General features: G+C 34.1%; 2 protein-coding genes and 1 long non-coding RNA gene across 3 annotated transcripts; 1 reads left to right on the top strand and 2 right to left on the bottom strand.

Annotated features, from left to right (window-relative positions):
* Positions 1-2,637: 2,637 nt before the first annotated feature.
* On the bottom strand, positions 2,638-6,239 carry LOC110911246. The gene is made up of 4 exons (XM_022155845.1): positions 5,843-6,239; positions 5,341-5,757; positions 4,538-5,290; positions 2,638-4,301 (listed from the first exon to the last, which is right to left on the bottom strand). Exons 1-4 carry the CDS (start codon positions 6,237-6,239, stop codon positions 2,638-2,640), a joined length of 3,231 nt encoding a protein of 1,076 aa, XP_022011537.1.
* A 2,395-nt stretch (positions 6,240-8,634) lies between these two features.
* Positions 8,635-15,300, bottom strand: LOC110909875 (replication protein A 70 kDa DNA-binding subunit E). Its single transcript, XM_022154611.2, has 15 exons — positions 15,095-15,300; positions 14,847-14,971; positions 14,705-14,751; positions 11,637-11,796; positions 11,289-11,556; positions 11,095-11,194; positions 10,895-11,016; positions 10,718-10,802; positions 10,256-10,600; positions 10,053-10,173; positions 9,780-9,959; positions 9,603-9,671; positions 9,311-9,473; positions 9,171-9,229; positions 8,635-9,077 (listed from the first exon to the last, which is right to left on the bottom strand). The coding sequence occupies exons 4-15, from the start codon at positions 11,787-11,789 to the stop codon at positions 8,832-8,834; spliced, it is 1,911 nt and encodes a 636-aa protein (XP_022010303.1). The 5' UTR covers positions 11,790-11,796; positions 14,705-14,751; positions 14,847-14,971; positions 15,095-15,300; the 3' UTR covers positions 8,635-8,831.
* Positions 15,301-19,955: 4,655 nt separating this feature from the next.
* Positions 19,956-21,936, top strand: LOC118484670. Its single transcript, XR_004873926.1, has 3 exons — positions 19,956-20,114; positions 20,628-20,694; positions 21,662-21,936. It is a non-coding gene; the product is annotated as an uncharacterized LOC118484670 (long non-coding RNA).
* The last annotated feature ends 1,117 nt before the right edge of the window (positions 21,937-23,053 follow it).

The raw sequence follows: 23,053 nt of genomic DNA, 5'->3' as shown, positions 1-23,053 counted from the left end.
CAAATATCTGTGGAACCTCGTTCTCGACAGCAAAGACGCATGCCAAAGAAACCAAGCTGGAAAACGGAGACAAGCCTATTAGGACCTCCACTCTAACTCAACAGAAAGTTATATCCTTTGATGAGGATGATCGTGTTGACATTCAGGATCCTCAGGATCCTCATCATGATGGCTTAGTTATTACTTTGTTTATTGCTAATCATTTTGTTCGCAGGATCCTTATAGATGGTGGAAGCTCTGTGAACATCATCCAACTTGATGTCTTGAACAAGATGAACATCCCGGAATCAGAAATAATTCTGAGATCATCGGTCCTTGTCGGATTCAGCGATGAAACGAAGAACACACTAGGGGACATCAAACTTCCATTCTATATCGAGAGGGCCCTGGATACATGAAATGAAAGTTGTACCTTCAACCAACCATCAATGTGTAAAACTACTGACCCCTTGGGGAGTAGTAAAGATAGAGAGCGATCAACAAGGGGCCAAGAATTGCTATACCTCTTCAATGAAACCGGCTCCAAAATCAAGGGCAACATAGCAATTACAGCATCCTCCAAGGGATGTCATGGAGGCAAGAGAACAAGACATCAAGAATGTAATACTGGATCCTGAGGATCCTGACATCAAAGTTCTTGTAGGATCCAGGATCCTTGATAATATAGAACAGGATCTAGTATCCTTCTTGAAGAGAAGGAAGTCTACCTTTGCTTAAACACATGAAGATATGGCAGGTATCTCTAAATACATTATTACACATAAATTGGGTATTGACAAATATTTCAGGCCATTTTCTACCCGAGATACATGACTTGAATTGCTACTTAGATCACTAAAAAACAAGATACCAAACCGTTAGAAAATTTGACAACAAACCTTAACCCGCATTTAATTTAAAATTTAAAAACTTGTTAAGCCCACATTTCAATTAAAAAGACAATAACCCATTAACTCATTTAGCCCACATTTAAAAACAAAAGCTTATTAAAGCTTCTGCCCACCGCATAAGCCTCGGGAAACTTTAATGAATTTCTAATATTCTAATATCGACTGACATATTTTTTATTACTTATATGCTTTTCAATATGAGTTTTGCTACTTTAATTACATGACCCAACCTGAACCACTTAACCGGACCGAACAAAAGAAGCGGAAACTTAGTGATAGACCATTGTTCGTCCGTTCTTTGAAAATTTACAAGGAAAAGAATTCTGGCTATGCCCCTGTGTTGACGGGTAATTCAAAGTATGAAACAAAAACGTGTGACCGTTGGAAGCTCCCACGTGTGTCAAGCATGAAGAAGTTAGAAAGGGGAGTGTTGGATAATCAAATCTGAATGAACAATTCCTATTATGATATTATGAGTATGCACAAGAATGTAGTACCAGTTGAACCGTCAGGTAGAACCGGTTAAACCGCCCGGAACACTCAGTTGAACCGCCCGATACACCCAGTTAAACCATTTCTGAGGCCAGTCCGACACGGTATAAAAACCGGATTTTAAAACATTGTGTGTAGGGACTCCATTGAAGATCAGGGACGAAACACACAATGCACACAATATTATATATATATATATATATATATATATATATATAGGGAGAGTTTAAATGAGAACGCTAAATATTGTGAGAACCGTGAGAACAAATGAAAAAACCATGAGAACTTGGTCAAAAACAATTCAAATTCAAAATTTTTTTCTACACTTATCATTATTATTCGAATACAATGTTAGAAATTCAATTTACACGTTTAAATTTACGTGAATTCATAAATAAAGAAAATTTACACATGTGTAAAAAATCTAAAAAGAATTATTTTGAAATGAGAAATGAATTATTTGATGTTATAAATTCTTGTTTTGATGTTGTATCTTAATTAATTACAATGAGGTTTGTATAAAAAAAAATTGGTTTTGATTGGTTTTTTCATTCGTTCTCACGGTTCTCGCAATATTTAGCGTTCTCAAGATAACCCTCCCTTATATATATATATATATATAGAGAGAGAGAGAGAGAGAAAGTATAATGTACTTCAAGGCTTAACCTACATTAACATACATGACAAAAATTATAACGTGCGTTATTATCATAGAACGTGCGTGATTATAGTCTCATGCGTGATTATGTGGTCCCATGCGTGATTATGTGGTCCCATGCGTGATTATACCCTTGATCCAACGGTTACCATTGTCTCCTACGTGATGTATGATAAGGCTTTTTGTATGTTAACCTTACTCTATATATATATATATACTAGGTTATATACCCGTGAGTTTCACGGGTTATGGGCTGTGTTAAAAAATCTATATCTATAAAATAATTATAGTAAGACACATGTTTGACAGACCTTACTGACACATGTTTGACGGGGTATGAGTTGTGTTAAAAAGATCTATATCTATAAAATGAATTGATTTAGTTTTATCATGGTGTTGCCTAAAATATATGAAGAATTTTGGTACCACTTCATTTTTGTCTAATTATTATACATATGTTTAGCTTGTAATCGTTTATATGTTATACTATGAAACACTAATCGATTGTAGTAATATGTGTTATGCTATGAAACAATAATATATCAAAACTATGCTTTTGATAACAAAACAAAATACATATAGAAATACCAATACAAATTACAAATAAGTAAAAACTTCTTTGTATACAACATTAGATGTCCTATTAGTAAGGTTACCATCATTATCAAGAATTGATAATTTGAGTCCGTCTCTGCTCTTGACTCTCGACAAAGCCACGTAAAGTTGACCATGAGAAAATACTGGATTTTTCAAAAACAAACCAACTCTGGATAATGACTGCCCTTGACTTTTATTAATTGTCATAGCGAAGCATAAAGCAACAGGAAACTGTCTTCTTTGGAATCTAAAAGGAACCTTCTTATCCGACGGTATTATACCAATTCTAGGAACAAAAATTCGAGCACCAATGTTGCTTCCAGATATCACTTCTGCTTCAATAACGCGATTTCCAAGTGATATTACCTTTAAGCGAGTTCCGTTGCACAACCCATTTTTTTGATCAATATTTCGGAGGAGCATGATGGGAACACCGACCTTTAGTACTAATTTGTGATTTGGAACACCTGAGATCTTAAGACCATTTAGTACGTCAGGAGAGTATAAACTTTGATCAAAACCATCCTGTAGATTTTCTGTCTCACAAATACTATCCGAACTTAGGTATTCCTTGGAATCTCCTGGGAACATCAACAACAACTGAGAATTAATTTCATCAACAACTTCATTCGTCGGTGCAAGAATGGCTCTTTCTTGGTAAAAGCCGGAATTTTGGTAATTTTGAAGAAGAGAAGGATAAACAAAATCTATAAGACTTGAAATTGGATCAACGGAATCCATGATTAAAAGATCATCGGGTATGTCTATAATCGCATCACCATCGTTAGATCCGCCTAGTTTCCCTTCACCCAAATCCAACAACCACTGAGCAAAGATTTGTGTTTGCTTGACATCATGCATTCCACTTCCTGCACTCAATCTCATGTTCTTGGTTAAAGTGAGTACTTTGCAATGGTCCCATATGTACGAAGAAGTCAACGAAGCATTAACAATGTCTTGTCTAGTACCACCTTGAATGACAGGAAGAGTTTGTCGAAAATCTCCACCAAATACGATTGTTTTACCTCCAAATGGACTTTCGGAATTATGAGATCCATCACATTTCAATATGTCTTTTAAAGTTCTATCCAAAGCTTCAAAACCATGTCTGTGTATCATTGGTGCTTCGTCCCATATAATCAATGATGTTTTCTTTAATAGATTTGCAACATCACTGTTAGGGATTATAGGACAAATTGAGTCTTCGGTCAGATTAATCGGAATGAGAAATCGAGAGTGAGCTGTCCTACCTCCTGTAAGAAGCAAAGATGCAATCCCACTTGAGGCAACATTTAAAACAATTTCCCCTTTCGATCTTAGAGATGCAGATAAAGTTTTCCAAAGAAATGTTTTACCGGTACCTCCATAACCGTAAACAAAAAAAACACCACCTTTGTTGTCTTCAACGGCGTTCATGATATCATTATAAATAAATCTTTGTTCATCGGTTAATGAAACTAAAAGATTCTTAAACTCCTCTTGAAGATCAATTCTATCATAATCCAGCTCTTCAGTAATCAAACGATTATTTGAAGTAGAAATCAACTCATGATCAGGGTAAGGCATTGTATTAAAATTTCGTAAGCTGGAATTATTACGAATTAAAATCTTCTCAATCTCGTACAATGTGAGATTTTTAACTTGATCATCAGTAAGGCATAAATCTGAAATAACACATTAAAGATATATTTTTAGATTAATATAGTCCAATGTATAAGAAACAAATATTTGTTATAATCTAAAAGAAGTGATTGGATAAAATATAACATTTTAACGTGATTTAAATTTTATTCAAAGAAGTATATATATTATTATATATATAAATATATGTGAATGTGAATTATAAACATAAAGATTATAAATAAACCTAAAAATAATAATTATTATAAAGTACTTATACCTGGAGCCTTTAAAATAAGTCGTTGTTTATAAAGGATGCCATCTGATAATAATTCCCATGTTTTTTGCCATACACGTTCCGGCAAAGACAGAGTGTGGCACGTCAACATCGTAGCAAACAATGTGCGAAGATAAAAACCAGAGCCTGAATGACTTGCTTCTTGGATAGCTTCTATATATTCCATATCATCATCTAATAGACCGTGAGCATAACATGCTTCTCTAAAGGTATTAAATTTACGACCATTTACAGTGAGGATATCATCAAAGGATCGGGGACCTTTAACTTTGTTCAAAAGAATCCTCAAAAAATAAGCCTCGCCAAGAGTAGGAGAAACAGCGTGAATTCTTCCAATTGAAAAACCAGTAGTTTTCCTTCGTTTCCAACACCGTTCATCCTTTTTCCACACAAACTTTGTAGGGAATTCAACGTAAGTAAGCTCTCGGGCCACGTCATCACTTTGATTACAATCCATCCAAGATGAAAACATTGAAGAATTCATTGACGGCCGGTTGAGGACTTGATCAATATCATCGTCTTCACCATATACGACATTTTGTTGGTTCGGAAGATGAAATGGAAGACGAATAACAGCAGGATACCTATAGTGAACATCATATGCGAATATACGCCATGATGCCTCACATGCAGACAAATATCGACAATCATAGTATTTTTTGATCTCATCCACCGGCGGGTCAGGTTCGTTTGATGTGTTACTTTCAACAATGGAAACGGTAACCCGATCAGGACCTTTGTTGATATATTTAAACAAATACTTTATAGATCCAGCCTGATTGCACCATTCAACATTGATGTGGGCTGATATCTCTTCAAAAGTGTTTTGTTGTAAGGAACAACACTTCTGTTATCTAACTTAACTCCAGATTTTTCAACAAATGTTCCTGAATCTCTTCTTCTGTAGAGAGGAAAACCATCCCTATCGATAGATGTATGATCACGAAATTTCTTTGGAAAGCCCTTCGAACACTTATTATCTACCATGCATGGACAGTTGATGTTGTCATCACCACAAGGACCATGAATCATGAAATCACTGACAAGAGTATACAACTCTGGATCATCGTTTTTGTCGGGAATTTCAGCGGAAATGAGGGGATCAATGTGTTCAACAGTTGGAAACTTGTGATCGGGATGCATAAATAAACATATATGCGCATGCGGCAACCCACGCTTCTGAAACTCCACAGTATAAACAACTACGAAAATGAAAGAAAATAAGATATTAAATGTTTGTATTTAAATTTTAAATATCCATAAAAAATTAGTCTTCATAGTGAATACCTGCTGACACTTTGCCAAGTAATGACTTATCCTTCAAGTCTTTAATCAAAGCATTGAGCTTGATTTTAAACAATCTCGATAGGATATCAGGCCGGTCTTCAGGACTTAAATTGCTGTCCTTAAGAAATCTTTTAATTTCAGGCCATTTCGGATTACATGTTACTGTAATAAAAAAATCTGGATATCCATACCACTTACATAGAGACATTGCATCCAAATAGTTCTGCATCATATACCGAGCACCTCCAGTAAATGACGAAGGCAATATGACACGCTTTCCAGTGGTGGATACATTTATATTACCATGGTTACGTAAATTGGAAAGGTTCTCATAAGTATCACATCTTAGAACCTTCTGTTGATGACGTATGTAATTTAGTCTCTCAGTTTCAATCATGGTATACGCATCAACTAAGAATTGTTGAAATAGGCGACGTGAATTTAGAATTAATGAAAACACACCCTGCCTGTCTTGTATCCTGTATGCAAAGAATTCTCTCATAGTGACATATGTTCGTTTGGTTGATGTCGAAGGAGTAACACCTCTATGAGGAATGTCAATTTTTTAGCAATCATCACCATAAGGAAACAAAAGAGGATACTGGAGAGCAAGATACGAGGGATGTAACTCACTAATACGTTGTAGACCACAAGATTTCGTTTCAACAATAATATCTCTATTTTCTAAGGAATCGCCAATGTCACCAACAATTAAAGCTGCCACTTCAGAAGCGGTTGGTAAGTTGTATGTTCTTCCATCTTGTTGCCTTCTTCCAATGAGCCGCAACTTTAGGTCAGCCTGGCAGTTTTCTTTAAAAAAATCTCTTACAATCCGATATGTTTTAACCAAAACATTCTCCGAGTCTAACATATTTTGTATATGTTGTATAACTTGAAGATCAAGATCTCGAGATGTTGATGAAGAAGCTTTATTAGATTCACTAAAAAATAAACACATTTAGGTTTTATTTCAAAATATAACACATTCTTAACAAATGTAATGGTAACATTGAATACGTACCCAAAAATGGCTTGTCTATTTGAAACTTCATTGTCAGTGTCATATATATAGAGCTGGGAGAATTTTGGTTTAGATCCATCTTCTGGTAGAAGACTTCCCATTCTATGGTAATTCTGACCACCCAATCTGAATATATAAGGAGCATTGCCTCTATTAACGGTAGAATCAACTTTTCCACCAATGGACGTAAATGAGAACATGGAATTGTATCGACGGATGTTCTTCAGGAATGCCTTGCTTTTTGAATCTAAAGAATTAAAAAGACACTGATAACTCGGAGGTGGTTCCTTCATGTTAGGAAGTTGAACTTTACCATATGCACAACACATTGAATAACTTGAATTTAATTGGCTTTTTGTACTCATTCTACGAGCTTCGTCACCCCATAATTTTGCTTGGCATATTTGGCAAGTGACATTCTGATCAAAGTGATCAACGTAATCTGTTGAAAATTATTTTAAAAATACTTGTAATTAGATTTTTAAAGTTGGATGCAAATTACAATTAATATTAATTGTACACTATATATTAATGTAACATGTACCTTTTGAAATGCCGACAAATTCGTCTTTTTTAATATCACTTTCATGAACTTGTTCAATGGATAAGTCATTCAAATTTCTTTCATCAAAAATACTCTTGCTTAAATTTTGCCTATGCTGACTGTTACAAATGTCCATGGAATTATTTCTGCTTCTGTAACCAGCCATATCTATGATATTGAAAATAAAATTACGTTAAGAATATATTTGTACGTGCTGTGGGGAAAGAATTTTAATATAGTACCTGATGTAATGTCAGAGAAAGGGCTTCTCATACTTCCATTGGTACAATTACTAAAAGATAGTGAATTTTTGATGACATTCTCTTTGTTATTAAAAACATGATCTGCAATAGAACAGTTTTTAGCCTTTCTTGAATCCAAATACAATTTTCGTAACTTTCTCCTTTGCTGACTCTCAGACTTGGTAGTGTCTGTGTTTAAACCTATAATATTATAATTATAAGATATAGGAAATTACTTGAAAAAATAATATTATAAATCATTAAAAAAACCGGCCATATCTATGATAATGAAAATAAAATTACGAATATATTTGTACGTGCTACGGGGAAAAGAATTTTAATATATTACCTGATTTAATGTCAGAGAAAGGGCTTTTGATACTTCCATTGGTACAATTACTAAAAGATAGTGAATTTTTTATGACATTCTCTTTGTTATTAAAAACATGATCTGCAACAGAACAGTTTTTAGCCTTTCTTGAATCCAAATACAGTTTTCGTAATTTTCTCCTGTCCTGACTCTCAGACTTGGTAGTGTCTGTGTTTAAACCTATAAAAAAGATAATATTATAACTATAAGATATAAGAAATTAGTTGAAAAAATAATATTATAAAACATTAAACAAATAACTTACGATGAGTGTTAATAGACATTGTAGTAATATTTGACAATGTTGTTGTATTTATGCTGGAATAATGATGCATATATGTGAAAATAATAAAAAAGTAGTTAATTAAAAAATTATATATCCTAACTTTGAGAAAGAGGAATCATATTAGTAATTAACGTTTACATTAAAATAGCAATGATTTAATTTTGGAGATATTATCTTTGAGATTCTAAACTTGTGTTCATTTATTTGGTTGTAGACACCGGTAAAAAATCTATACATGTCAATAATAAAATGAAGACAAGTTTAGAAAATATTGTTCAAAACTCAACTTTTTAGATTTAAAACCTAGGATAAATTTAAACAACCAAATCTAAACATTAAACATTCATTCATACGACTGAGTTAAACAACATAAGTTTCCAAAAATACAGCTGATCTTAAACAAAATAAGTTTTCAAAAACAGATAGTAGATATCCTAAACATGGATTAATAAAAGTCTTAACAATAGATAGATAGTAGATATCCTAAACATGGATTAATAAAAGTCTTAACAATAGATAGATATGATCATTTTTCCTTCTTGGGAATCAAAAGTGACTTAGGTCCTTCATTTATAGATAAAGGATCTTTACTTTCAGATTCTTCACAATCAAATTCTTCCGCAAGAGTACGCTTCAGCTCAAGTGGTGTCTTTATCTTTCCTCCCCTTTTGTTACGCAAAGCCATACCACCAGCACTTGAATCCATCAACGAACCCCTTGTATCCATCAGTGAAACTGGGGTCTGATAATCAGTGGTGACTGATATAGAATCCTTCATATCAAGGTAAATAGATTTGTTAATATAGATAAGAGTTTGTATTTTGAAATAGCAATGTGTTTAAAATAATAAAAAAAAACATAATACCTTCGAGTAAGTAGTATGTTTTCTCGTCTTGCGCTTCTCTTTGCTATAAGTGTTGAAATCTAATTTAAATAGAAAACCTGAATTAGAAATATAAAGTTACAAAATAAAAAAAGACTGATAAAACAATACAAAATGTAGACCTTCATTGCAAGCTAAAGGAGCTTTTGTTGCTGATTCGTCATGATCATATGATTCCGCAAGATTACGCTTCAGCTCGGAATGTACCCTTATGTTTTCAGCATTTTTTGCAGCAGCAGATAATGATCCAGTGCTTGAACCAATCAGTGATATCGGGGTATCATCCTTAATATTGATATGAAGATAATATATTATTTGCTAAAATCGCTAATCACAATCCGTAATATGTAATTTTAAATATGAAAGTAAAAGAATAAATAGGCTTTATCAAATAGTTTGTTTAGAAAAAAATACCTTCAGATCGACAGTTTCGGTACTTTCAAAATCACCAGATGTGATATTCACCGAGTTTGAAAGGTCAACCTACAGTTGGTAAACAAATAAAAGGAGTGTTAAAATTGATGAAGCAAGAATGTAGGTCCAATACGGTATAACTGTAACGACTTAGTATAAAAAAGGTTAGATAATTACATGGTCAATCCCTAACTTTGATTCAAGCTGGGAAATTATTGCAGGATCATCAGAAAATCTTTTGACAGTGAATGACTTATAGTTATTCTCCACGTTAAAGTGAGAAATCTCAATCTTAAACGCCATCTTTTTGCCAACCAAATTACTAATTTCATCAGGGAGCAAATTATCCGTTTCACCCTATATAAAAACAAAAGATACAAAAACAGTGGTAAGGTATGAGTTTTTATAAATTAAAAGTAAATGGGAAAACAGTAAAACCAAAACGCATACATCAACAAACTTATCAACCAACTCTTGAGCACTCTTTCCAAGCAATTTTCGAGCTACATGGTCTAACAAAGTTAGAGATGCAATATCTGTACCATCTTGTATCCTAATTTGAAGTTTCAACCTAAAACAAATTAATAAAAGAAGTTAACTTATACATTCTAAAGTATAAAATTGTTAAAGTTATCATAAGGTTATGAATTTACCGGGGAACCACAGAAACACCTTTTTCATTGCAAACATCATTTATGCATCGAATGGTCTGTTTGTCCTCACTTAAATCTAATCCATCATCATCATCACTTATAAAATACAAGACAGTAACCTTCTTCATACAATCCTTACAAGAATTGTAATACCACTCAACACCAGGAGGGAAACTTATGATTGTACCAAGCACAATCACATTCTTTTGCTGTTTGATTTTATTAACCTCATCAATGTTATTGAACTCAGTTTCAAGCAAAAAATCATCATGAATACTTTTGCCAGCTTGAGATGAACCCAAAGGACGGCCTGAAGAACCGAGATCCGATTTTCTTTCAAGTAACCTTGATATGATTAAAAATATAATTGGTCAATAAATTATGAAAACTTAAAAAGTTGTGACATAAAATAATAAAATCAAACAAATAAATTTCCAAAAAAAACAAAACTGTGTGCATTACCTCTTTTGGAAATCAATTAACTCATCAATGCTTTCGTTCAGATACAATGTGCTGTTTTGAAAAGAACTGGAGACATATGCCTTACCTAGATAGTTAAGAAAAAATTATAAAAAAAAGTTATGCAAAATTATATAGAATCTTAAAGAGCAAGATAAGGTTATTAAATAAGTAAAAAACCTTCATGAAAGGTATATCTTCCAAACTGCAGTATCACAAAAACATCACTCGGTTTGTTTTCCATAAACTTTGACATTTGCACCGCACAATCTCCCCACAAAGTGACATAAACATTACGGTACCTATTCAAAAAAAAAATCTATAAAACTTGACGTAATTGATCAATGTATAAAAAAATTCAAAAAAAGAATATATGTAACTCTAAATCACGAAGTTGTAAGCTCATTTTTTTGGTCAGTTTGTCATTTCTGCTTGTATGATCAACCATAGGAAACCAACCATCAACGTAACCAATTATATCTATAAAGAAACAAAAAAATAATTAGTATAATAGAACGGGAGTAATATAAGTAAAATAGATTTGTTACTAAACATCAAATGAATATGCACTTACCAACAGGAGAGTTTTGTGGAATAGCACGATTGCGAAGAACATCAAAAGAAGTAAAAGAGAATCCATGAATTGATCCACCAAAGTCATCACAATTCATGATGTCGGTAGAGAAATTGAAAAACAGTTTATGTGGATGGTTAGTCGGACGGTACGGAGACACATTGTCGCCAATTTCAAACTTAGTAACCAAGAAACAACGTTTTTCTTGAAGTAGTTTTCCATACTTTACGAGATAATTACCAGCCACAGTTGCTTGAATTTTGGAACCCTATAAAAAAATAAAGTTTTATGGTGTAACCTACAATATAAAATTAATATAAATGAATGTGTTATAAATTTATAAAGTACCTCCTCATCCATGAGGATCAATTCTACAGCATGAATTGCATTCTTCACTTTAAATGATAGTAGCTTCCAAAGCTTGAGTATGCGGACTTTAATAGTCACGTTTGTCTTGGTTACATCCAATTGATTAAGAGAGGTAATGGTAGGATCCACCATTGTTGACCTTTATAGTTAAATATTTTAATACATTAAATTAGAAACTGCCTTTTTACAAAGTTACCAAGTTATAAATATACCAAGATGAGGCAGATTCCAAAGGTAAATACCCTAGCATATGCAGAACTTCAATATAAAACAGAACACCGAAATAATTGAGCTAGTATAGACACAATCAATTTAACTCAAAATCCATTAATCCATTGAGGTTAACCAACTAAAGAGAATTCTTTTAATCAAAACACACTAAAAATAGGGTTGGTCGGTTCCAATTTTTCATATAAAATAGGGTCGGGTCGGGTCGGTTCTCGGTTCTTTTCATGGTGAAACCCGACTTGGACCTATGGACCGGAACCGACCCTATATTTAGGGTACTGAATCGATTCTTTATTTTATGTTTGATCGGTTCTCGGTCGGGTCGGGTAATGGTCGTGTAGGGTCGGGTTTTTCCTTTTGCTCACCCCTAAAAAGAGGTATACATATAATTTTCAACTTAAACATAAGACTTTTTATATTCAAATGGTTATGGATCTTTTTAAGGCTCAACATATAATTTGCATACAACAGCCATTTTATTATATAGTATAAATGTGAACTATACTAATTATAGGGTTAAATTCACTAAAAAATCTTTTGTGACTAAATCTTAAAATCTAACTGTTATAGATGATTGGCCCATTAGGAATGGATCCAACAACTTCTCAATAAAAAGGAAATTAGGTTCTTTTCTTTTTAGAAGCTCACTCTACCTTATCTACCCGTACACATCTGTTATGTAGATACTATTTGACATATACATACACATGTTTAGATCCATGACAAATATACTGACTTGAACATTCGAGACTTTGGCCTTGGGACCCATTCCTAATGGGCCAATCATCTATAACATGGATGACGCTTTTGGAATCAAAGATTGATTGATGTCCTATTTTACTATTTTGCAAAAAAAAAGGTCGTTTAGTTGGATATGTTTGATTCACATGAGCAAGTATGTTACTTGAATGAAATTGTTTTCTAATATATAGCATGTAAGAGTCTTCATATTTATTTGATCATGTATAATCTTATAAAGGAACGTAGTTAAAGACATAATCTATGGGGAATAACAAACTCTAGATGTATGAATGTCAATTTTGAATAGAGGGGGCAATCTTGACCCAAAGATTTTCAAGTGGGTCACTTTGGATTGTTTTTTAAATTATATGGGTTGGTTTGGGTAAAATATTTTCCCTCAATGGGTTAAAATGGGTCAATTAAAATTTCATCTAATATATTTTCCGGTCAAAACGGGTCGACAACTTCAAAGAAATGGATCAAGTGGGTTGGTGTCTTAAAGAAACGGGACAAGTTTCGGATCGAAACGGGTTCGGTTTGGATTGAGTTTCGGGCGGCCAATACGGGTTTCAGATCGAAACGGAACGCAGTTGGTTCGGATCGGATTTCGGGTCGGCACGGGTTTCCTCACGGGACGGGTTTCGGGCCGACATGAGTTTTCGCACGGGGCGAGTTTCTAGTCGGGACGGATTTTAGCATGAGACGTGTTTCAGTTCCATCCTTTATTTTTAGGCTCCAACTCGTTTAATCTCGGCTCGACTCAAGATTGTAGCAAGACAATCTCATGGTTTGGCTACGTTACTCCCCTATCAGAAACTAACTCCCTATGTTCTATAACAGTTGAAATTTTGGGACTATCTAAAACAAAATTTAGCATAAAACAGCAATTGGTATCCACGTTTTGGTTTAACCAGTTCAATTCTAAATCTATGCTGTAACAATTCTCAAACTCCCTACACTTTGTTCTAACTCTAGTGCATAGATAAGGTAAACAGCAAGTGAAATGATAATAAAGTGGTGTATATGTATGTATATGTGTAGAGATAGATGCTTACTTGAACAAATCATGGTGGAATGAGAAAGATCTATTTAAAAACACACCCGGACCCGTTTCAACCAGAACCGAACCGACCCGGACCCGTTTCAACCCGACAAAATTGCCCCTTGATGTACAAACTCTCTTTTAAAAAAAACCAATTTTTTAACCAAACCGACCCAACCCGACCCAAAACTTGTTACGACCCGAACCAAAACAACCCTTTTTGTAACTAACCCGTTTTGACCCATGACCCATTTTGACCCATGACCCAACCCGACCCGTTTGCCAGGTCTAATTTTGAAGAGGTTTTTTTTTCAGCTATGTATACTCTTTCACCTTTCATTGCCTGTTGTTAAATTGAACTCATAAAGAGTTCGTTCTAATATAAAAAAAATTTAACTATGATTATTAATGTGAATCTATAAAATAGTGAGTTGAGAATAACAAAGTTGAGGAGTCCTTGAAATAATACATAATCATGTGCTAGTTTTATATGCTATATGTTCCATTATGTAAATTTTTGTCTGAAGACTTTATAATGTGCAGAATGGGTGGGACACAGTTTGGCCACATGATCCTCGCACAGGAAAGTGATGACAATGGGTCGGGTTCTCGGTTCGGGTCGGGTATTGGTAATCTCATACCCATACCCGTTTGAAATGGGTGAAATAAAAAAGAACTTAAAGAGGAACACATCAAACCGTTTGCAAACCACAGAACTTAATTCTTCAATTCAAACCATCACATCACACATTCAACACAATCAAACTCATATCCATTTGGGAAACACTATACACATTTGGGAAACAGCAAAACCACACTCAAAACTAACACTCAAAAAGTTTCTCTCTCATTCATGTGGTTATCCCACTTGGTGTTCTGCTCCTCGAAACCAATCACTACCCATTGCCTATATATGTGATAAACAAATTGCTCTAGCAGATTCATTAACAAATCCTATTATGCTAATTTTGCCCTAATAAGTGAAACAAACATTCAAATTCAACCAAAAATTAGGTGAAAGGTGAAATTGACGAACCTGATTTCGTGAAAAAAACAGAAAAACTTCCTTCACTAAACAACAACCTGTAAATACACTTCAATAATTAACTTGACAAATTACAGAAAATAAAATTTAAAATTAAACATCTATAAAAAATACAAAAAATACAAGAACTTACCAGAAAAACAAAACCAGATCCAGTAGAAGAGAGAGTATGATGTAGTATGACTTTATAGACTCCATCACAAGATTAATATGCAAAGATGAACCCAAATTCGAAGGTCGATCCGTGTGAAAGCTAATCTACACCGTCAGATTATGTTTAAAAACCAGGGATAACCGTAGGATCTGTGTTTCTTGTGTGAGATCTGTGTTTCTTGAAAGGGAATTGGCGTTTATGCAAAGATGGGACTGTGTGAAACATACCTCAGAGAAAAAGTGAGACACATAACGGATCTTTTGGGTTTTTTTGAAACCTAGCTGGAAGTGGAATACATACAGAAGGTTGAAGAATGGAAGGAAGAAGAAGAGGAGAAGAAAAGGGAAAGAAGGTTATCAGCGTGTGAGGTATTGACCTGCAGGAAAGAGAGAAAGCGACGTATGATATCCGGTCAAATATGTATTTTGGGGTTAAAGAAAAAAAAACGGGAAGACGACACGTGGGAAGAAGAAATGGGGGGGCTTGTAATGCTTACACGTGTCCTGTTAATCTTTTCCTTTATTATATAGGAAGATATATATATATATATCGCACTAACAAATGAGATTAGTTTGGGGTATTTATACCCTTACAATTAGCAGTTCAATAACCGTTCTATAACTAACTAAGGGGTTGTTTGGTAGCCTCTGAATGGTCATTAAAAGGCTATCTCTTAATGGAACCATTAAGAATTTTACCAATGAGAAGGTAGAAGAATGTGACATGTGATGATTTACCATTCAGAGGTTACCTCTTAACCATTCAGACTTTAGGTTACCTCTTATTCATTCAGATGTTTTAAACCATTAAGAGGTAGCATCTGAATGGTCATTAAGAGGCTACTAAACAACCCCTAACATAATAAACCTTCATAACCATTTGCTTGATCATCACATTCCAAATCTGCACAATTTGACTTTTTAATCCTATTTTTGACTTCTAAAAATCAGAATTTCTTTCTATAATCCTTCCAACAGGGAGCAAATCACAAGTTAGACCTAGTCTTTATCTTTTTTTTGTGAATTATTAGCTTAGTTTAGGATTTTATTGTTATCGTTTTCACCTGTAATTGTGCCTAGTATCGTTAAATATATAGATCCGATAAATAAAAATGTAGTCATTTTCTGGTGTCCTCTTATCTCTAACAACAGATACAAGTGCTTTTTAACTTAAACATGTTAACTAGCTTTAGGGGTGTTCAAAATAATCCGGATCCGAAACCAAATCCGAAATATCCAAAATTTTGAATATCCAAAAATCGGATAATCCAAAAACCAGATAATCCGAATTTTTGGATTCGGATTTGAATTTCAAAATTTTCGGATAATCCAATTATCCGATATCCAAAAACTAGTTTTATATATATATATATTATATGAGCATTATATTTAGGTTGAAATATAATTGGATTCGGATGTGGATTTATGAATGTTTTTCGTTTTCAATGTTGGAATTCGAAAACCAGATACACGTTTAGTTTTAATCTATGCATGAAAAAACTTTTTTTTATTTTTTATTAATTCGAATATCCGTTTGGATATCCGAATCTGTATCCGAAATTTCGGATACAAATTTTGATATTAATATTTACTATCCGAAATTTTCGGACATCCGATTTTCGAATATCCAAAAACCTGATAATCCGATCTTGAACACCCTTAGCTAGCTTTTATTGCATCTAAGTTACAGCAACAAGAACAGGAAGTTAAGTAAGAGCAACGATAACGGGTTTATTACCTCACAAAGTTGAAGATGGAAAGCTAGGGTTCGTGGAGACCGGAGAAGATGGAAAGAAAGAACTTACGATCACAGATGGGGCTGGCAAATGGTAATTAGGGTTTGGGGAAGATGGGAAAATGGAAAGAAAGAAATCCAAAGTCAAAACCAAAATGTTAAAAGGCATGCAACTGGCATTACTATATTAGACATGCATAACATTGGTTGTGCAGAACACTTAACTAAACCCTAAACTGATATTTACCATTGGCTTTCTATAGATGTTTACATTGATATTTTGAATTTTCAGTACATTTTGCATTGGAAGTTGTACAAACCAGTCATACATGCAGGCACAGGTTGAGTTAAAACAACCCATTTTTAGCTTAAGTAGATACACAAATCTTTCCATTTTTACCAAAATAAATTCTTTTTGAAATAAGTACCACATTCTTTTTGAAATCCCAAACGCCCTAAATTTTCTAAAATTTCAACAACCCAAACGAAGAATCACAAGTAACAAAATTACCTTTTCAGAATCAGAACTTTCAATCACAGCCGTCGATTCAGCACCTTCAATCTATCGAAACAACCTCGTATCAATTCAAACACAATCAATAACATAACCCAACACAACATTATCCAAAAACACACCTCAAGGGTTTGTTCAAAGCTTCAGTAGCAGCAAAACATCTGGTGGAAGAACAACGAGAAGATTGAAACTGAAGCTGAATTCTTGAGGGTGATGAGACATTTGGGAGAAATGGGACGGTAGAAAACTTGGGTGTCAGAGAAATTGAGGAAGAGTTGCATAATGGGAATATGGGTGTTGCTAGAGATGATGAAATCGACATTTTTGGTGTGATTTTAAGTTAATATTCTCTTAACTTAAACATGCTAGCTATCTTTGATTGCATCTAAGTGACAGCAACAAGAACAGAAACTTAAGTTTACCTCACAAAGTTGAAGATGGACCGTGTGGAGAAGATGACTTGATGGAAAGCTAGCTAGGGTTCGTCGTGTGGAGAAGATGGCTTGATGGAAAGCTAGCTAGGGTTCGCCGAGTGGAGAAGATGGCTTGATGAAAAGCTAGGGTTCGTGGTGTGGAGAAACTATCACAGATAGGGTTCATGTGGGGAAGATGAAGATGGAAACAAAGAAAACCAAAATGTTAAAAGGGCATGCAGCTGGCATTACTATATTAGACATGCATAACGTTGGTTGTGCAGAACACTTAACTCAACCCTAAGCTGATATTTACCGTTTGCTTTCTATACATTGATATTTTGAATTTTAAGTGCATTTTGCATTGGAAGTTGTACAAACCAGTCATACACGCAGTCACAGGCTTAGTTAAAATAACCCATTTTTAGCTTAGTGGAAACAAAATCTTTCCATTTTTACCAAAATAAAGTGATTTCTTATAAACACACTTTCGGTAAGTTTTGACCAATATTTACTTTTATATTCGGATTAATTCAACCATAAGTTAAAATGGAGTCATTAACTTTATGTGGCACAGTGTTTTGTTTATCAATACGTGGAGTAATTAAGACTTTTTAAACCGAGCTATCATTTATGGTTTAAAAATATATATAGGATTCGGATCAAGGGAAAGCTCATACGAGTTATGAGAACTTAGATGGCAGATTCAATCAGCGACTTTCTTAAAGTCTTAGTTTGAATCAACGATTTACCTATTAACACTTTGATAATCTAAGGTCACCTAGAAGCAATCTTTATTTGTTAAAACCACCTATTTCTGCAAAATATTCTCTTAACTTAAACATGTTAGCTAGCTTTGATTGCATCTAAGTGAACAGGAAGTTAAGTTTACCTCACAAAGTTGAAGATGGACCGTGCGGAGAAGATGGCTTGATGGAAAGCCAGGGTTCGTCGTGTGGAGAAACTATCACAGATAAAGGTAGCTAGGGTTCATGTGGGGAATATGAAGATGGAAACAAAGAAAACCAAAATGTTAAAAGGGCATGCAGCTGGCATTACTATATTAGACTTTTATATTTGACTTCTAAAAACCAGAATTTCTTTCTATAATCCTTCCAACAGGGAGCAAATCATAAGTTAGACATAGTCTTTATCTTTTTTGTGAATTATTAGCTTAGTTTAGGATTTTATTGTTATCGTTTTCACCTGTAACTGTGCCTAGTATCGCTAAATATACATATACAGATCCGATAAATAAAAATGTAGCCATTTTCTAGTGTCCTCTTATCTCTAACAACAGATACAAGTGCTTTTTAACTTAAACATGTTAGCTAGCTTTAGGGGTGTTCAAAATTATTCGGATCCGAAACCGAATCCGAAATATCCGAAATTTTGAATATCCGAAAATCGGATAATCCAAATTTTCGGATCCTGATATGAATTTCAAAAATTTAGGATAATCCGATTATCCGATATCCGAAAACTAGTTTTTTTTTATAAATATATTTAGTATATGAGCATTATATTTAGGTTGAAATATAATTGGATTCGGATGTGGATTTACGAATGTTTTTTCATTTTCAATGTTGGAAATTCAAAAAATCGGATACGCGTTTAGTTTTAATCTATGCACGAAAAACATTTTTTTTGATTTTTTTTTGTTAACGGTGTTGGGGCTAAAAGGATCCTTTTTTGTTAACGGTGCGAAGTATAAATATGGTTATTATCTAACGATGGTATATACCCGGATTGGGCTGTGTTCATAAAATCATTTACCCGAGGAACGACGTTAGACGAAAAGTAACGTAAGTTTAGAGAGGCTCAAATGGCGGCACAAAAGGATGTCGAACGAGCGTTTGGTGTTTTGCAATCAAGATGGCACATTTTGAAAGTGCCATGTAGAATTATGAAAAAACCTAGAATTCAATATGTGATGTACGCGTGCGTTATTTTGCATAACATGATTTGGGAGGACGAGGGACGCGCAATTTGCGAGTATTACAAGGATATGAGCCAACCAAGCACCGAAGAATTAAGTAATGAAGAACAAGAAGCTGTCACACCCCGATAAATCGATTACATCAGAGCCAGGTGTGATCCGAATGGTATCTTCATTGCACAGCTGAAGTATTTGAGCTAAGACTTCTAAACAGTTGAACGCCCGCTAAGTACTCGAATCCCCATGGGTTCTTGTAACACCCTAAAAAAATATTAAACTATATATGTGTGTAAACATGTATAATTAATATTGTTAATATTAAAAATAGTGAAAATAACACTAGGGTATTTAACTTAGTTTAATATCTATGATAAATGATAAAGAAACAAGGGAATTTCATCTTAATTATAAACCTTACAACTAGAGGGAGCAAATTTGACAAAATGGAAATTTGTTTTTAAAACACAAGATAACTACAAAACACACACTTGTGTGTGTGTCTTGTATTCGATCTGAACTACAGGGAAACAGAGTTCTTCATCTAAACCCTAAATTCACTCTATACTCTCAAAAAAATCAAAGAAGGAATTCAATTAGGAATCAATCCTAAGCTAAAATCATGGTCACCAACCTTAGGAGATCACAAGGTATGCTCAATTTTGATATATGGTGATGTTTTGATTATTCTTGAATTCTCATAATTGAAATTATTGAAGAATTGATTGATGTTATGACTAAATTAAGTTGATTACAATCCTAAGAACAAGTCTTAGACAAGAATTTGATAGATTCATGTTATAATCTATTGATTTCAATGTTATCCTATGGGTGATTATATGGGTTTTGTGAATAGACTGAAGAACACTTGAATTGTACAGATGATTTAGTGTTACCAGAATGTTTGGAAGTAAGTTTAAGTGTGGTTATAGTATTCTTGACATATGACTTTAAATACTATGCTTTAACATAGTTAAAGTCATTAATCATGAACATGATAGTGTTAGGATACTAACGCACACAAGATGTTTGATAAAATGCTTGAATGAATTTGAATTAAGTGAGAATTATGAAATAATCACTTATTTGACTAGTTGAAAGCATTGGATGTTGAATATAGAAATATGAATTCTAAGCGATATGTCCGAATTGGAATTTTATAGGCAATTTGGGTGGATCGTCTAGTAATCAAGGAGGAGCGGATAATCGGTTGAAAGGAAAGCTTTAAAGGTACGTGGCTATACGCTTCGTAGAAATTGTTAGTTATTTAATTCCAATTCTATTGAATGATAAATGTATCGTTATGAAGCTCAGAGAGTGTCAAAACGGTGGATTCCGTATAGACAAACTGAACAATTTAAATAAGAGTTTAAAGTTATGATTATATAATAAAAGTGATAGATTTCACTATAATAGTTAAACGGGTCAATTTGACTCAATTGGTGATTGTTTGGTAAGATAAAGCGACGGATGTCTTTAAGGAAACCAAGCGGGTCAAAACAACTAAAGTAATGAAACTTTGGTGAATTGAAGCGATGAATTTCGCTAATAAAGCTAAACAGGTCAATAGGATGTCTTGATGTAATCTGGAAAGATTACATGAATAAAGACGTCGAAATGATACCGGATTTAAACATATCCATATAAGTAAGGGTACATAAATTGCATGTATAACGCACCGTCATTTTAGGTATGTTATATATGTTAGTTGTATAGAAGTTTGGGAGTTAAAAACTAAGTTTACTGTTCATACTTGTGAACGGGTCGAATAATTATGAAAATTTTTATAAGCCGAGGGCTTAAATTCAAGAAATTTGTTCATGTAAATGTTAGATTTTAATTCTATGTTATAGAGGATCGAATTACGATCACGTAGGAAGAAACGTGACCCAATTCGGATAAAAAACGAAGAAATTATGATTTTTTACGTAAAGTTTAGTTGAGCTGGAAAAATGCAGGTCTTGGAACTGAACTTTCTGTCGAAAGTAGGGAGTCGCACCACGCGACGGCAAACCCCTATGCCTATCGCGCAACGCGACGTTGCTCGCGGCCCGCGAGAGCCAAAGCTCTCCTTGTCGCACCCCACGACAAACCAAAATGCCAGCAAAAGTTGTTTTTGTGTATTTGTTTCAGCTTAGGGACTTGTAAATGCACATTATAACTTCTTATAACTAATAATTGATGATTTTGGTTATAGGTAAAGGGTATGAACTTGCGGATGACGATCAAGCATGGCTAAAGAACCGAACACATGCTTAAAAGAAGCTTCCGCAAATGAAAACTATTACTTTTGTCACTAAACACTTTGGTGTTGTGTTATCAAACTTTTGTAAATATGGTTTGCATGTTTTGAAAGTTAAGTATGTTTTGTTATAACAATATGTTTTTGAAACCTTAGTAAACCTCGTTTAAAGGGTTGAACACTATGTAAATATTGGTTATCGATGTTTTTGGAATATTGGCATTATAAATGTGCTATATATTATATGAAATATTGTATGGGTGATAAGGGTCTTACAAGTTGGTAATCATAGCCTCGTTAAGACAAAGTGTGTTCGGTTCAAAGCTTGATCAAGACATCTGGTAAGAGTTATTTATAAACAAGTCTAAGTGTATAGATTTAAATGATGTAAAATATGTCAAAAGTGTATGGGAGGAGTGTATTATTATGCTCGAACCCGGGAAATACACTAAGAAAGGTAAGACAAGTTATATACTTGACCAAACCGAAAAAGAATAATACGTTACTTATGATTAAGTGTGTGTGATATAAATTTCCATGTAACGAAATGGAAATGAATTTGAATAGTTATTGATTAACTATTATGAACATTTCAGTTAAAGAAATGTCCGGTGCAATCGGAGGTGATTTTGCATCTCATGTAACTGAAGAGATGAAAGCTACAATTTCCGAGGAAGTCGGAAAGGCATTAGAAGCTAGTCTACCGCAGTTTGTCGATAGACTATGTAGGTCCCTCTCGGAGGATGACGAACCTAAACCTTGTTATACTAACCCACTAGCAAGTGCGGAATCCAAGCTAGCAAGCAAACCGGGATGAGACAAGTATAAACACAAACACACAAGGTTCACCGATTAACACCACTTGTATTAATACGAATGAAAGGTTCCGGTTACAAGCTCAATGTTCACAAATGTGTTTTGCAAACTCTCAAAGTGTGTGTGTGTGTTTCGGACAGAATGCTCTCAAGTGTCTCTCTATCCTTCTGTGTGCATCTCTATCTTTCTAACACACTGCATGGGTATATATATACCCAGCACAGGTTGCCTTGTCCGAAGGATCCGATAGATGGTCGAAGGATCATCTATCGATCACAAAGCCTTCGAAGGATTCACAGGGACCTCGAAGGATGATCTTTCGAGGTCCATTAATCGAAGCATATCTTTCGAGGAGATCGAAGGATCCACATCATCCTTCGATCTCTTATCCTTCGAGACAGACAACCATATACAAACATCTTCTAACTGTCTGGCCAAGTCAAACCGGAGGATGGTTGACTTGGTCAAACTTACAAGACTACGAAACATCGTTTACATCGTGACCGAATACAGACAAAGTACAGACACAAG

Source organism: Helianthus annuus, chromosome 12, assembly GCF_002127325.2.
Source record: "Helianthus annuus cultivar XRQ/B chromosome 12, HanXRQr2.0-SUNRISE, whole genome shotgun sequence".
Classification (NCBI taxonomy): Eukaryota; Viridiplantae; Streptophyta; class Magnoliopsida; order Asterales; family Asteraceae; genus Helianthus; species Helianthus annuus.
The sequence above is the reverse complement of the archived record's forward strand: the minus strand, read 5'-3'. Positions and strand labels throughout refer to the sequence as shown.